The sequence below is a fragment of the Ziziphus jujuba genome, chromosome 1 (genome assembly GCF_031755915.1).
Source record: "Ziziphus jujuba cultivar Dongzao chromosome 1, ASM3175591v1".
In the NCBI taxonomy this organism is placed as follows: domain Eukaryota; kingdom Viridiplantae; phylum Streptophyta; class Magnoliopsida; order Rosales; family Rhamnaceae; genus Ziziphus; species Ziziphus jujuba.
In genome coordinates, this window is record NC_083379.1 from 30,150,099 (window position 1) to 30,167,396 (window position 17,298).

The window sequence follows — 17,298 nt, forward strand, 5'->3', positions numbered from 1 at the left end:
ATGAAGGATTCTTACCAGAGCATATTTTCTTTGGAATTTCAAAATTCAGTGGTACTGATGGCAATTTGTTAATCAAATAGCAGGTGGCACGAACAGCTTCTCGCCATAATGACTTTGTCAACTTAGCCATACTAATCATACTTCTGACCTTCTCCATATTCGTCCGATTCATTCTCTCGGCTACGTCATTATGTTGTGGGATACGAATGACCATCTTCTTATGCCGAATGCCCTGTCCTTTGCAGTAGGCATAAAACTCTCAGGAAATATACTCACCTTCATTGTCTGAGCGAAGACACTTCAGCTTCTTTCCTATCTCAAGCTCTACCATGGCATGAAACTCTTTGAAGTGATCTAAAACTTGATCCTTCATCTTTAGGAAATAAACCCACACCTTCTGAAAAGCATCATCTATAAAGGTCAGGAAATATCTGTTGCCACCTAGAGATTCCTCTTCCAAAGGTCCACAAACATCAGAATGCACCAAACTAAGCAATTCTGATCTTCTCGTTGAAGAGGACTTAAATGAGACTCTGTGTTGCTTACCATACAAACAATGGTTGCAAAGATCTAACACAGCATCCTTGGAAATAGCGATAAGCTTTTTGTTCATTAAGGTAAACAATCATTTCTCAATTATGTGACCGAGTCTTTGATGCCATAGATTTTGAGATACCTCTCCTTCTGCAATGTTGAGGCTATCTACACAAATCTTTATATGAGTATTGTAAAGTGTTCCACAAATATGTCCTCGAGCGACAACCATAGTACCTTTTGTCATTTTGCATGTGCCATTGTAGAAGTGGTTGCCGAAGCCTTCCTTGTCAAAGGCTATTCCTAAGAGCAAATTGAGCCGAAGGTCTGGAACATGTCGGATATCGTTCAAAGTAATTATATGTCCAATGCTAATCTTTATCTAAACATCTCCAATTCCAATAATCTTGGCAAAACTGTTATTTTCCATCTTCACTGTGCCAAAGTCTCTTGCTTTATATGTCTTAAAAAACTCTACGTGTGGAGTAACATGGTAGGATGCTGCAGTATCAACTACCCACTCGACTCGTTGGCTTGAAGTGTGAAAGCATGATTCTTTATGTGTGGAACAATATGCCACTTTTCCTCTGACAGTGACCAAAGTTTCACCATCCTTCTTCGGCTGATTGTTTTTATGCCACTGCTCTCGCAACATCTTCCTACAGTACTTGTGAGATCTCACATTGGTTGGAAAGGGGAACGAAGCATGCCTTATAAGAGGGTATGGATATCTTTTCCTTGAGAGGCCTTTTAAAACTGTGTGGGTTAGGCCCAAAATAGACAATATTCACATGCGGGTGGATTGGGTTGTTACAGTTGATATTAGAGCCAGACCTGGATTGGTGTGCCAGCGAGGACGCTGGGCCTAAAGGGGGATGTATTGTGAGATCCCACATCGGTTGGAAAGGGAAATGAAGCATGCCTTATAAAATAATGTGGATACCTTTCCCTTGAGAGGCCTTTTAAAACCATACGGACTGGGCCCAAAGCGGACAATATCTCATGCGAGTGGATTGGGTTGTTACAGTACTTCTTCAGGTGTCCTTCTCGGCCACAATAGTGACACTTATATGATGGCCTCCTTCTATCTGTAGATCTGCCTCTACTCTGGTTTCTGCCTTTTCTCCTGTCATGAGTACCTTCTTGCTGCCTCTCTTGTTTCTTTGTGACAAAGGCATGTGTTTGATCATTACCAATGTCCTTTCTCCTAGCCTCCTCATTAAATAAGGCATCTGTTACCATAGTCATGGTAAGTTTGCCATTCGGATCAAATTGCTGAGAAAGACGACTAGTGTCTCCCAACTGTTTGGAAGAGAACTAAGAAGTAAAAGTGCCTGTTCTTCATCCCTTAGTTGTAACTTCACCGTAGACAATTAGTTTACCAAGTTCTGAAACATACTGTTTGCTCGGCTACAAAAGTTTCATTCTTCAACTTCAAATTCACCAAATGCCTCATGAATAAGGCTTTATTCTAAGCAGTCTTGGCTTGATACATGTCCTCCAATTTCTTCCAGAGGATGTATGTGTCCGTCTCCTACACAACATGATGGAAGACACTATGGTCGATCCATTGTCGGATTTGACTGATCATTTTCCTGTTCATCTTCTTCCATTTCACTTCTTTGGTGGGATCAGGATTCTTTCCTTCATCATCTAAGGGGTCAAACAAATCCTTCTAATTTAAAAGATTTTCCATCCAAGGTCTCCGAAGTGTATAGTTGGTGGTAGTAAGCTTGATCATAGCTCCCAAATGTGACTCATCCATTAACATCTTGTGCTGAATAAAATTGGAGCTAAATTTGTCAAAATGGAGTCCACCAATGCATCTAGAACAGTCAAAAACATTATGTTTGACTCTTCTAAGGCTAAAATCTGAATATTCAAATTTTTAGGGTCAAAGTGCAATTTTCAAAAATTATAGGCCAATCTGCAAATATCAAAACTTCTGGGAAAACCTGCAAATATAAAAAATATAGGGGTATTTCTGTAATTTCATAAAAGTTTTGGACCGGTGCTGATGTGTCGGATGATGTGGCAGAAAGTTGGCTAATGATGTGTCATGACTCGGCTCCGAACTCGGCTTAGCGGCTCGTCTCTCGGATCGACTTGCCGCTTGGCTCTGCTCGTGGGTCGGTTCGCGGGTCGGCTCAGCTTGAAGGCATGGCTCGCCTAGTTTGGAGTGGCGCGTGTGAGTTGACTAACACGTGAAAACCTACACAAAAACTTTGATCGGCACGTGGAGGCGCGTTCAACAGCAGATGGAGGTCCGGTTGGGCTTGCTCTCTTTATCTCAGCGAGATCTACCTCCTAGCATGCTCAAATACATCGTTTGAGCTTTTGGACGACAAACCCTATACCTGGACCCTGGCTCTGATACCACTTGTTGTGATCCTTTTATCACAAAAAATACACAAAACTAATACAGAAAAATAAAAGGAGACAAAAGCACGAAAATTGAGAAGAAAAATATGTATTATAACTATAAAGTTTATACACAAAAAAACTTCTCTTAAACTTTCTCCAAACTTGTATTGTCTATACTGTATGTTATATGTGATATAAGAATAAGAAATTAAACATCTATTTATAATGCTTTCTCTAGGGTTTCTAGGGTTGAAACCCTAATGGGCTTAGGCTTTAGGAAATGATAGGTTGGACCCCACAGTTGGGTTGTTATTGTGGTACCATTGTGTTGTATACCTTTGGAGCTCCATGTGATCCAAGATGTCCTAAATCCTTACTTAGCCTAGATATAAAGTATCCATGAAAAAATCCAGTCACAAGCTGAAGAAAGTTGTTCTTAAGACTTTGATCTGGTATTGGATTAGCAGTCATATCTCCCCTCCCTCATGAATTGTGTCTTTAATATATAGGGTTACTTACACTTAAATTACTAAAAGCTACAAAATTAGAATTTAAATGTTTGATAAATCCTATTTAAGTGACACATTTGTATTTTCAATATCAAAATACTGATTTTACTTTTAGGAGAATCTTAAAAACTATACCTTGATGCTTCTCAAATTCCAGCTTATAAAAGGAGTTGGTTATTAAAAAGATCTAAAATTTATGAACTTACTAAACATTTTTTAATTATTATTTTCTAAAAACAATTTATTTTATAATCCCCTTTAAGGGTCTAAAAGAAACCCCTAGCATATTCTTACGTATTATGAATTTTTTTATATATTTTTTTTGTGTAATTAAAGCATTATTAATTTATATATCATTGGTTCTTAAAAGATTATTTATACATATAGCACAGCTTAGATGGGAACTTTAACTTGAGGATACTACGAGGATTCAAATAATGTGCATGTCTTTTAAATACCCATATATCCTTACAAAGATATATTTAAATCCTAAGATATCTTCAAATTAGCATTCTCACTTGAACATAGTTATATATATATATATATATATATATATATATATTCCTTTATGCATTTAGGGATGTTATTCGTTTAATATAGTGGCCTACGTTGTGATTAAAAAAAAACTATTATTTAATTGAGGTTATTAATTTATTCGATATTCATCTATCTAGGTTTTATGAAATTGTTTCTAAGTAAAGTTAATAGATCGTCTATGATTAAGTAATTTCCTCATTTACGATTGTAACTGTTTTGGATGAAGTGATACAAAGACAATAATCGAGGCAGTAATAAAGAAAGCAAAGTGCAAACCGTGTTATAATTTAGAAGGAAAAATATATTGAGCCTTCATTTATTTTCTTTGCTGCACACTCATTATTTCTAAAATAAACTATGAGGAAGGAGCATGAGCAACAATAACAATTAAAATGCAGTCCTATGGTTCTTCATTATCTATATATGGCCTTTTTTCTTAGCTGCTCATTTTGTATGGGCTTTTAGTCTAATGTTTCTATTCAACGGGCGTGGTTATTGGCAAGAACTTATTGAATCCATCATTTGGGTTCACAATAAATTAAAAGCTACTCCTGTTACTCAGCTTAGAGCCTTGAGCATTGTCCAAGGACGTGCTGTAGGAATAAGTTAGAGCCTTGAGCATTGTCCAAGGACGTGCTGTAGTAGTAACCCATTACCCTCTGGGTGGAATTGCCACAACATGGGCGTTCTTCTTAGCAAGAATTATTGCAATAGAATAATGGTTAGGAGGATTTGAAAGGCATTATGGCATTAAGATTTCCAAGGTTTAGCCAAGGTTTATCTTAGGATCCCACTACTCATCATATTTGGTTTGGTATTGTGGTATTTTGAGCTCAAGCTAAAAAAATAAAAAATAAAAAAAAGACTATTAAATTTATCCAGAGAACCAAAAAAATTAAAAATTAAAAATAAAAAATAAAAAAATAAAAAAGAGAGACCTTATATGTATTTTGATCTTAATGATTTATAGCTCTAATTAAGACTTTAAGTTACTACTTATTCTAAAAACTTAAATCATTAAGAAATAAATCATCATTTCATTTATATCACATTATTAAAAAATCTGCCAAAATGTTCATAAGTGATGAAACCTTATTATTTTATTGGTTTATATTTACTTACATTTATCCCTTTAAAGGTTATATTAATTTTGAATATTTACTTACATTTATCCCTTTAAAGATTATATTAATTTTTAAATCAATAAAATAATAACATATGTCAATTGTCCATATAATTTTGATAAAAAAGGTGACCCTAAAGGATCATTTGGTTGCTTATTGTTTACTTATACCAAGATTTTGAAATCAATTCTCCACTTTAAAAATAAAAAAATAACAAAAAATAAAACGAGGTAATTTTTTTTTCTCTCCCTTTCTCTTAAATTTGAAATAGATAGATTTAAACTTAAATATTTCTTTTTGAAAAATCTGAAATAAAAAGATTTAAAACGAAACATTTTTGGAGGAAAAAAAAAATGTTTTGCTAATGTAGCAGTGATACATACACAAGTTGTTTACCCAATAATATAACAAAATGACATATTATTATTATAGTGGTTGAGAAATTAATATAATTTAAATGTGGATTGTGAGAAAAAAAAATTAAATATTAATAAGTAAACTTTTTAATAATAGATGAGTAAAACTACCTGTTAAGATGAAGAATAATGAAACCTACTTAACATATGCTATTGTACTGAGGTTATTTGACATCATTTGGAATTTTATTATTATTATTTATTTATTTTCACGGAAACATTATATGAAACTTAAGATTCATAAAAGCCTAGAATGCACATTTATACAGAATGTTACAATTTTTTTTTTTTTGGCAATAATTATATAATATGTTATATTTTCTGATCTTATATGGACACACCTTTTAATGGCATAATGACTAAAACCATCATTTATATGCTAATTTGGTCAAAGAGCATCAAATAGTTGCTTGTTTGACCCTCTTTATCACCAATAACAAACTTTTAGACCACATATATATCTAGTGTAGAATCCAATACCATTCTATTTATAAAAGAGAAAAATTTCCATGTCCCATCCCTCTTCATTAACTATGGTATATGTGTTCATGCTTTTATACTCCCAAGTTTAATAAACATTCTCTCCTCTTTTTTTTCTTTTCTTTTTTTTTCTCCTTCCATTTATTTTCTTCAAAAAAAAAAAAATAACGGAAATGGAATATTGATTATTGCATATCAAAGTGTAAATTTCACTTATATTTAGAATATTATCCTTAATCCATATATATATATATATATTATATTTATTATATTTCTTTTTTTAAAAAAAAAGAAAGTTATTTTCAAAAAACAATAATTTCATCCGTTAAATTTTTAATACTAAATGAAAAGAATAAATATTTTAAAAATCGACTAGTTCATTATCCTCTAATATTTTAATTTTTAACAAGAAAACGTGGAATGGTAGAAAAGCAAAAGCGTGGACAATGTCGGCGGAATAAAGCAATTCGTGCGCCAGCTAACGAAATTGCAAAATAGTAAAAATAAAGGCAACCGCACTGAATCCTGACCGCTTGGAAGCCCCGAATTTGCTTTTTTAACGCTGTTTCTACTTTCTACACCACCACCACCTTCCCAAAGCACAACAATTTTTTTTTTTTTTCTTTTTTACAAATTTTTAGAATTTTTCCGATCCGGTTTTTGACGCCAAAATTATTATTTGGATTTTTTTTTTTTTTTGGTAAGTCACCAAAAGACGGAGACACAGAACAGAGAAGAAAGAAAGGAAGTTAGAGAGAGAGAGAGAGAATCGCAAAGTTCTTAAGGGAGAAAAAATTTAGAAAAGAAAGATGAAGATCACGGCGTTGCTGGTTCTCAAGTGCAACCCGGACGGATCCGACCCGGTTTTCCTTGCGAATGCTTTGGATGTCAGCCACTTCGGCTACTTTCAGAGGTCCAGCGTCAAGGAATTCATCTTCTTCGTCGGTCGCACCGTCGCCAAACGCACTCCTCCTTCTCAGCGACAGTCCGTCCAGCATGAAGGTGTGGTTTCTTTTTCTTTTATCCCAGTTTTTAGGGATCCGTTTTGCAAGATCATTTCTTTGATTTGATTTCTTGGGTTCTTTGTTTGTTGAGCTGTGATTGCGCTTATGATTTCGTAAATTTTGAAACTTCGACGACTCTGATTCCGGATGATTTTAATTTCGACCTTCTTTTTTTTTTGGTGGTAAAATAGAGTTAATTCATCGTTTGGATATGCCCGAATCGGTTTTAATTTGATTAATATAGTTTTGACAGTTCTTTTCCTACCCCGATGTTGAATATCTGGAATTGGGTTTTACTTGATTTTTAATTGAATTACAAATTACTAATATATATATATATATATATATATATATATATAACAACCTGTGCGGTGGTTTTGCATTTGAGCCTTCGATTGCAATCATTAGCGCCCCATGTTTTGCCACCTAATGTAATATAAGTTGAATTTTCGAAATTGGAGCTTTGTGCATGAATTGTCATCCAGATCTCTTACTATGAATTGGGTCAGCGTGGGAATTGTCAGTTTCATTCCTCTGACAAAATATTTATGTGTGAGATATATTTGAAATTCAATCTTTCTAGATATATTTGAAATTCAATCTTTCTTTCTTTTTTTCCCCCCCTTTATTTTAGAGTATAAGGTGCATTCGTACAACAGAGATGGCCTCTGTGCGGTGGGATTTATGGATGATAACTACCCTGTTCGAAGTGCATTCTCTTTGCTCAACCAGGTAAATTGTTCATACGAGCAGTTTTTTCTCTCTTCAAATTTTCTCATCAATGTGTTTGTTTTTCGGTATTAATACATAGAGTAACGGGTTTACCTGCCATATCTGGCTGTATGTCGTGGTCCTGAATTCTTAAGATTGTCTCGATAAGGCCTATATGTTTGATAATCCCGCTGGCATGTTATTTGATGAGGGTCTTCTGAGTTATTGCCTGAAATTTAGTGTTTTTTTATTTTTATTTTTTATGCTTTATTTTATTTATTTACGTTTTTGTACTGCATTTTAATATCTGAGTTCTGTGCTCCGAAATCACTATTACTTGGACTTTTGGACATCAAAATTCTGAAAATGTCTTTTCTGGATATATGAAAGGACCAATTATTGATGAATAAACTTTGGTTCTATGTTGAAGGGAAAAGGAACCAGTGTTTAGTTTTTACTCTGTGATTAGAATGTTAATGCTTCAGTTAGTTGTATCCCGAGACCATTTGGTTACCAATGACTACCTCAAATATGTGGTGGTTTATATTTCCTTGATGCATGTTGTAATAACTGATCGATGAGCCATGGCAACGATTGACAGGTTTTAGATGAGTACCAGAAAGCTTTTGGTGAGTCATGGAGGGCTGCACAAGCAGATGGCAATCAACCATGGCCCTACTTGAATGATGCTCTGACTAAGTTCCAGGCATGTGCATTCTTTTATCTTTATGTTTATCTGGAATCAAAAGGCAAAATTAGTTAGCTTTACTTTGTGTTGACAAACTATTTTACTCAAGGTTTTCTTTCATTCAAATTTCAGGACCCTGCAGAGGCAGATAAGTTGTTGAAAATACAGAGAGAATTGGATGAAACAAAAATTATCCTTGTGAGTATATATGTCTTTGTTTATGGTATATAGCTCCTATAGGTTTTTTTTTGGTGTAAATTCATAATTTGAGCATCCTGTTTCTTTGGTTAAGCAATTTTCAATTTAGTATCTCTGTCTCCTGAAAATAACTTATGGCCAGATCTCTTACTTCTAGTCTTTCATTTTCTTTACTAATTAAATAAAGTAAAATTGACTTTGATATGTATACGTCTTGTTTAGGAAAGTTGAGTTTTGGATTATAGTGGCCTTGTTTAATGAATGTTGCAGGAAGTACTAAGGCAAAATTATGTACAGAAATCATTAGTTTCAGTTCGTGGATAAATATTTGACTATTTAACTTGAATGCTGTTGTTGCATTACCAGTTATTTGGCTAAGACACAGGTTGATTTTTTCACATTCCAACAATTTTTAACCTCTGGACTTAGGTACCAGAAAATAACCTAAGCATGGTGGCAGCCAACAAACAATTTTTAACTCCATTTAATTGGTTTTGAATGCTGGAGTATCGTGAATCTTATCTGTGACAAATGTTTGAATTGGGATTTGAGCAAAGCAGGTCCTTATTTTTATTTTTTATATATGTATATATATCTATATATATCCTGGTAGTGTTATCAGAGAATATGGTTGAAAGAGTCTGAATAGTCCATAAGATTTATCTTTGGCTTTCGTTTTCAGTGAAATAAAATGCTCTCTCTCTCTCTCTCTCTCTATATGTTTCAATGTTTGTGCAAGTTAGGTTTATCCATTGCATTGTAGGATGGTATTGTTTTATCTGAAGAATATACCAACTTTGGGAGGCTTTTTTTTATTTTTTTATTTATTATTTTATTTTTTTATATCTACGATTAGTGAATTTTTTTCTTTTTTATATCTACGATTGGTGAGCTTCTACCGTTTATCTCTGTCTTTTGCAACATTGAAATTTGATTGTTTCTCCTTTTTCCTGTGCTCATCATCTTTTTAAGAGGAATTTTAAAATTCTCCAATTCTTAAGGTTGCTATGTTTTAGAAGCTTTGCTACTCACTTTGCTGCAGAGAACCTGTTCAGTTTTCTCTGTTTAAGAATTGATTGTTAATGATGTTTATATTTCATTACTTATTATCTTACAGCTGTAAGCTGTTTGCTGTATCAAAGTGGTTTCCTGCATTTCATTTATTTGGCTTATTTGTCTTTCTTTCTCGGCTACAGCATAAGACTATTGATAGTGTGCTTGCACGAGGTGAGAAATTGGACAGTTTAGTGGAGAAGAGTTCAGATCTCAGTGCAGCATCACAGGTAACACCATTTATGTGCCATGTCAAGCGTTTGTAAGCATTGAGTTTTAAGCTAAGTGGGCAAGCAAAATAAACTTATTTTGGGTTTATAAAGTGAGAATAAAATGGACAAGTTATAATTCAGGAACTATGACCAATAACAAAAAAAATCATAAGAAAGAGGTGGAAGAGGAATCAAGAGTACTGAATTCTAGCAAAAAGATGCATTCAAGAAAACAAAGTTTACTTGAGTTTGGCTTAAGATAGACTTAAAACTTCTCTTTCCTAGTTTGAGTGAAACTCCCAGCATGGAAAGTATCTAATTAACACAATTTTGATTAATTTAAGACCCCAAAAAAGGACTACATACTGCTTAGGACTGTAAAAAATCGTTAGGCATAGTTGAGATATACTAGTTTATCTCAGTATATATGTATTGTGAAGTTCTAGACCGTCTCAATGAAACTATCGACAGTTCTAAAAACTTTTAGCTTCATGTTATGAGATATGGCCTCTTGGCATTGAGATTGAACACACTGAGGTCACTTGGTTCATGGGATGACATTAATTACAGAATGGAATCTACTAAGAAATGGAAAGGGATAATTAATTCGGTTTTAATATTTGTTTGCTAATATGGGAAACTGACAATTGGTCGTTTTTGGAACAGATGTTCTACAAGCAGGCTAAGAAGACCAATCAGTGTTGTACCATATTGTAAGCACCCAAATTGAGCAGCAATCTTGTAATGGAATTCCCCTGTACGGTGTCAGAGATGACAGATGGAAAATATGGTGATTGTTATATGTTAATATGATTTATCAATTGTTTGGTTTGAAAAATTATGTGGATTTTCATCTTTTGTTATGGACCAAAGATAGAAGTGAGACCGCATATTATGACAGAATGATCCTGCTATTATAGAATTGATATGGCTTCTTGTTGACAAGATTCAACCACATTCCATGGTATGTTTGTGTGTGATTTTTCTATTACGAGTAGTATAATATCTCCTATGTTTGGAACATCATCGTACTAGGGGCAAAAAGAGAATTTTTTTTTCCCATTCGAAATTAAAATTGTGGAATTTTTGTTTTGTGTTTTTTAGGGGTATACGTTTATTTCCTTGTAGGGTTGTACTTGGTGGATCGATTTTTGAGGAATCTGAAGATATTTGTGATCTTGTTTAAGATTAATGGGAAAACCAAGCTCTATATGCCTCTCAAAAACAACAATTTTTTGTTTCTTATTTTTTGGGGGCAAAAGTTTAGCACAAGGTGGATTTAGGGTTGTAAAATTTAAGTGGAAGCCAACAATAGAAAATGTTGTAGAACCTAAGATATAGTTTTTATTCTAGTTAATATATATATATATATATATATATATGTGTGTGTGTGTGTGTGTGTGCGCGCTAAATCCTTGGTTTGAAACAAATGGTAGACCAAAAAGTAATACAAAGGAACCAGAAACTTCTCGTAACCCCGCTTGCGTGAGGGGTTGGTAACCATGCTCAACGAATTTGCGGTGCCTACGATTCTTTAGCATTTAAATACATTCAAATATTTTATTGCTAAAAGCAAAGGATGTAAATCCATTTCAAAGTATTTTCTTTATGCATCATAAATATAATCATGCTTATTGTGGACAATTATTGAAAAAATGAGCACATTCTTGAAGGAGTGGGAAGAGGGATTTTCAACCAAAAATTAAAAAATTAAAAAAGATAAATTGAGGGATGAAGAATGATAGAGCTTTTTAATTTGCTAATACTTAAAATATTATGTGCCTTATTTTTTGTTTTTTGTTTTTTGTTTTTTTTTTTGGGGGTCAATTACATATCCCTCTACTTGCTACTAGAGATTTCACCCTTCTCTTTTCAAAAACAAAAAAAAAAAAAAAAAGAAAAAACAGAAAGGGGAAGTGGAACCCAAGTGGCAGGTAGAACAAAAGTCAGCTGAGCATTAAACATGACAATAGCGAAATGAAGGTATCTTGCACAGTTTTAACATCCTGAAAAACATCTAATCCTTATTTTCTCTTTTTCATCTGAGTCAAATTGATTTAGATTTCAAGTTACCCAAAAAAAAAAAAAAAAGAAAAGAAAAAAAAAGGAGACCTTCTTTGGATTAGGTCCTAAATGGACCCCATACCCTGTTCTAGGATTCTATCTAAAAGCAAAGCAACTTCAAAATAAAAAATAAAGAGAAAAGAAAATCTTATCCAGAAATTATGATCGGATTTCAAAGCATAACAAATTCACAGAAAAGTAACACTACCATCTCATGCTAATAAAAATAACACCACTATCTCACACTATACAAGAACATTGAACACACTCAATATTCATACTCTTGACATGCTCCAAAGGGGTTATACTGTTCTTTTATTCTAGCTACACTCCATCCCTATTACGTTGATAGTATTTTCATTTTTTTTTTCCCCACTACTTTCCCAGAATGGATTTGATCCACCAAATGCCCTTGGTGTCCTTGGGACCTTCTCCTTCTGGAGGAGGATCAGTTTGTGGTGTCTTGTGGAGTTTGCTCACATCATAGCCTTGATTTTCGGCTTTCCGAACAAGCTGATTGTATGTCTCATCATCTATATGGTTATACCTGCTTAATATCTAAATAAAAGTAGCATAGCAAACAGACACAACATTATAAAAGCTAATCAACAATTACAAATATGTAAAGAATTAAGGATAAACTAACAGATCAACCATACAAATTAGAATTCAAAAGTATTCATTAAAATAATTGTAAAAGGAACACCAAATTCATAAATCTTAAATAGCATAGATAGGATGTCTAGGATATGTTTAGCCTCTCTACTTTTGCTTCCTAATAGACAGATCCCTTCTGGCCTTTACAATTTTATTCCAAACAGACAAATATTCTAAATACTTTTTTTTTCTTTTTTTTTCTTTTTTTGGTTAAAAACAAACATTGTTATTCATTAGAACTAGTAATACCCATATCATTATCAAACAGAAAAGTAATACCCACATCAAGAATCAAGAACCAAAAGACAAAAGACAAAAGACAAAATTGCTTAGAGAATTCTATGTGGTGTGCATAAACAAATGTAAAGGCATACTGTATGCACGGAGCAGACAAAGATTTGATTTCATCAAAAAGAAAGAGCCATTAACAAAAAATTAGGATGAGAAAGAATAAAGGCAAAGTCATACCCAAAGATATCTCCTGCTAGGCTGGCCAACCACAGCATATTGATATTCATCATCAATATACAAAACCCAGTAATCCCCAGTGACAGGGATGATGGGCAAGAATGGAGGAACATAGAATTTCACTTTGAGCTTGGCCTCATCACTAGAAGGATCGGCCTTATAGGCAGAACCTTCTATAGAGCCCCTTTTACCATCACTCCAAGTCTCATTCAGCACATTCACAGTACCATCCTCTCTGAGAGTGTATGTAGCCCTTGTATTCACTCCATTCTTTGGCTGAAACATAGATGGGAATGAAGCTATTTCGTACCACCGACCCATATATCGCTTCAGGTCAAGACCCTTCACCACTTCCATTTCTTTTTTCGCCATTGATTCACAGAAGAGAAGAAAGTTACAGAGAGAAAAGAAAGAAAAAAACACACAGCTTTTGGGGGTTAGGGGATGACAAAGTTCTCCCTTTTAGTTTTGGGGTTTGTGGCCTTTTTGATAAGGCATTGGAGTTGGATTGCTATTGGGTTTAGGAATGACGTGGAGCATTGAGGGCCTTACATGTGTAGGGTCTGACTCTTGAATGGTTTATTGTTGAATTTGCCAGAAATTAAACGATTGGCTGTTTCTTTAATTTCTAGGATGTTCTTATTTATTTCTCTTTTTTCTTTTTTGGAAAATAATTCTTGAGCAATATTAGTTTTATGACAAAAAGGCCAAAAAAAAAAAAAAAGTTGATTATGTAATAATTTGAAAAAAGAAGAAAAAAATAGAAACTTGGAGAGGAAGAAAGTGGATGAGGAAGAAATTGGGGAAACTTAGTCGGGAAGAAGAAGCCATTAAATGGGTCAGTGTCAGCCCCTTGGATTGTGAAACCAGGAATTCATGATTGAACGTCATAGTCAAAGGTGTGAGAATGGTGGTCCAATGGGTTCTAATCTTCAGCTGCTCTTCATTTCTTTAATTATGCACCACAACAAATAATGGAAAAGACCATTATGAAAAGACAAAAAATGGTTTCCTTTTTCCTCTTAAGTTTCTTAGATGCGTCCATTTATAAGATATATATACATTTATAACACAACACATCAATAATGCATTTAATAATTCATGTAGAGCAACATTCTCAATTAAGTTAATGTCTTATAAGTATTCAATAGATAATTAAAAGCTGAGGTAACAATATTTTTGGGGAGCAAAACGAAAATTTATTTATTTATTTATTTTTTGAGGTAACTGCACTTTATCTATGAACTATAAGCCTTTTTGTACTTTGCCCCTTATAATGACTGCAATTTGTCTATAAACTATAAGCCTTTTTGTACTTTGCCCCTTATATTGCTTTTTAATTATTACCTTTTTTGTTTTTTTTTTTTTTTTATCAATGAAGTTCAATCATGCATTTTTAGGGATAAATTTGATGATTTAAAAAAAAAATACATTTGATTAAATTAAATATGTAAAACTCATATAATTTTATTAAGAAACTGTTTTATGCTATTTAATTTTACTTTTGCATGGTATTATGACTAATTTTGTCAAGTTTCAATGAAAATTGCTCGTCTGACTAAACTGACAAAGATATTATGATTCAAGATCAAGGGCCATACGAGGGATATTGTAGTTTGGAAAAACAAAATGTAAAAGATAGAATGGCTTAATGGGTAAAATGTAAGTACCACTTAAAATTCTATTGGATATTTTGAGGTGATTGAGAATTCACTTTTTATAATTGAGTTAAATAAATATATCAACCAATAATATTTCAATATATATAATTTGATAAATATTTTAATACATAGCATTATTAATAATAAAATTGTTTATAAATAAAATTACATATATTGTAAACAATTAATTTTATAAAATTCATTCATCAAAAATATTTTTTTTTGGGAAATATTTGAAAAAAAAATGGTTGATTAAACTAAAGCGGCACAAAAACAATAATTTGAGAGATAATGTGAGAAAATACATAGTTATAAGGCAAAATATAAAAAAAAAAAAGAAAAAAATGTCATAGTTTAATGTAAGGTTCAAAATTTTGATATTGATGGAAATATTAAGACTTTAAAGTATGGAAATTAATATCTAAAAATATTAAATATTGATAAAAATTCATAAAAAATGACAGAAAATGATGAAAATTTATTTTTAAAAAATAAAAATTTTTATTGAAACTTTAAGATTTGCTTATTTAATCAATTAATTATAAAATAGACTATAAAAATTATTAAAATATTAAATGTATATTATATTTTGTTTAATCGGTTGATATATAATAAACGTTAATTATTATAAATAAACTATTATAAAAACATGAGAAAAAAAAAGTATATTTGATAATAAACTTTTAACTTGTAAGGTAACTATGAGGTTTTTAGTAATTCTTTTCAATACAAAATGTGTAACAAAGTATATATATACTTTATTAATAAAAAGGGCCTATTAATTCCCACTGTTTTACATATATAACTAAATATTTTAAAAATAATTAAAAGGTAAAAAAAAACTATTAATAAAATTAATCTAGCAAAAAATTTTATTAGATACTAATAATATTTTTAAAAAAAATAAATTTCATAGATATTTCAAAAGTTTTTATGAAAATTTCATAAAATTTTCATAAATTTCTATAGAAATTACGAATATTTTAACTACGTTATTAGAGTAAATATTTTGATAGAAATTTCCATAAAAATTATGAAAAAATATTTAAAACTTTAATAGATATTATGAAAATTATATCAATTCCATATAAGGTCTAAATTTCCTTTCCATAAATTGAACAAATGAAAATTTTGCAAAAATTTCATGAAAATGTTTGATTTTTTAAACCATGGTTTAGGGGTAAAAATGAAAATGATAATAACCTTTAATTTTATTTAATTATTTAAGTTAATAACTATGTCAAATTATTATTATTATTATTATTTTTTAACTTCATATCAATATTATAATTAGGATATAAGCTCAAACGTTCGAGATCATGTCAAACTTAGCGATTTTAGTTGTTAATTTTATCACATTTATCCTTTAATGTGTTATTATTATTATTATTGTTATTATTATTATTATTATTATTTGCAAAATCTCTTAAAAATACTTGATTAAACTAAAGTGACATAAAAACAATATTTTGAGACGCAATGTATACCTACGGGGCAAAATGAAAAAACATGTCATAGATTAAGGGTAAAAATTAAAATGATAATAAACTTTAATTTTATTTAATTATTTAAGTTAATAACTACATAAAATTAATTATTATTTTTTTTGGTTAAAATCTCCAAATGTTTATTTTTTATTTTTTATTTTTTTACTTTGTATCAATATTATAATTACGATTTAGGCTTGAACAGTTTGAGATTATGTCAAACTTATCTTGATTTTAGTTCATTCGAACTTGGCTCATTAAAAAAAATAAATCAATTTTAAATAATAAATAAAGCTCAATAATAGTTCAAATTTGTTATTTATCTACATCTATATAAAAATTATATTATTAATTTAAACATAATGAATACTTAAATTGCATAAAATTTTTATATTTTAATTTTTTTACTTTTTTTTAAAAAAAGAAGAAGTAATCTTATAAAACAATCAATAGAATGAATGGAATTTATAATCAGTGTTAAAAAGAAAATAAAAAAAAATTCATATGTTTAAACTTTTAACTTTTGTGTATTATAATAAGTTGTGCCTGATTAAACTAGAATTTTTCATAAACAAATCGAATGAATTTTGAGTAAGTTATTTCAACATTTTATAAGCTTGAATCTAACTTGATTACTTCTAAAATTCTATGAGTGGAGTTAAAAAATCCTAATATTTAACACGGCTTATTTTCACCTCTATTATAATTTAAGAATCAATTTCAAAATTACATTCTTCTTTTTGTTTTTTTTTTCATTTACATTGCTTATAAAGTCGTACTCATTTATCTTTTATATAGAAGTTTCGACGACTAAAAGAACCTATTGTTATTATTATTTTATGGAATTAATTAGAAAAGATGACTTGTAAAAGAAAAAGATGGATAGACATCTCAGCCATGTTGAATTTATAAGAAGAAGAAGAAAAGATTAGGCACAAAACAGAAAAAACGTAGCAAAGACATCTTAATTAAGTTGGCAGCCCTTAAATTACTTCATCTAAATGATCAGAAAATATTATTAAAAATAAAATAAAGTGAAAAAAATAATACAAAAAGTTGATTAAACCACCAGAAAAAAACAAGACAAAAGCCTTAAACAAATAAGACACCTTACTGGCCTTATTGAAACCT

General features: G+C 31.2%; 2 protein-coding genes across 2 annotated transcripts; one reads left to right on the plus strand and one right to left on the minus strand.

Annotated features, from left to right (window-relative positions):
* Positions 1-6,563: 6,563 nt before the first annotated feature.
* On the plus strand, positions 6,564-10,782 carry LOC107408569 (VAMP-like protein YKT61). The gene is made up of 6 exons (XM_016015974.4): positions 6,564-6,966; positions 7,603-7,700; positions 8,281-8,385; positions 8,500-8,565; positions 9,762-9,848; positions 10,497-10,782. Exons 1-6 carry the CDS (start codon positions 6,774-6,776, stop codon positions 10,545-10,547), a joined length of 600 nt encoding a protein of 199 aa, XP_015871460.1. The 5' UTR covers positions 6,564-6,773; the 3' UTR covers positions 10,548-10,782.
* Positions 10,783-12,042: 1,260 nt separating this feature from the next.
* Positions 12,043-13,574, minus strand: LOC107410029 (temperature-induced lipocalin-1). Its single transcript, XM_016017443.4, has 2 exons — positions 13,020-13,574; positions 12,043-12,452 (listed from the first exon to the last, which is right to left on the minus strand). The coding sequence occupies exons 1-2, from the start codon at positions 13,389-13,391 to the stop codon at positions 12,270-12,272; spliced, it is 555 nt and encodes a 184-aa protein (XP_015872929.3). The 5' UTR covers positions 13,392-13,574; the 3' UTR covers positions 12,043-12,269.
* Positions 13,575-17,298: the final 3,724 nt, after the last annotated feature.

Coding starts and splice junctions, on each gene's coding strand:
- LOC107410029 (XM_016017443.4), bottom strand. CDS start 13,391: ATGGCGAAAAAAGAAATGGAAGTGGTGAAGGGTCTTGACCTGAAGCGA. Junction 12,453..13,019: donor CTAGCAGGAGATATCTTTGG/GTATGACTTTGC, acceptor ACTTTTATTTAG/ATATTAAGCAGGTATAACCA.
- LOC107408569 (XM_016015974.4), top strand. CDS start 6,774: ATGAAGATCACGGCGTTGCTGGTTCTCAAGTGCAACCCGGACGGATCC. Junction 7,701..8,280: donor CATTCTCTTTGCTCAACCAG/GTAAATTGTTCA, acceptor AACGATTGACAG/GTTTTAGATGAGTACCAGAA. Junction 8,386..8,499: donor ATGCTCTGACTAAGTTCCAG/GCATGTGCATTC, acceptor TTCAAATTTCAG/GACCCTGCAGAGGCAGATAA.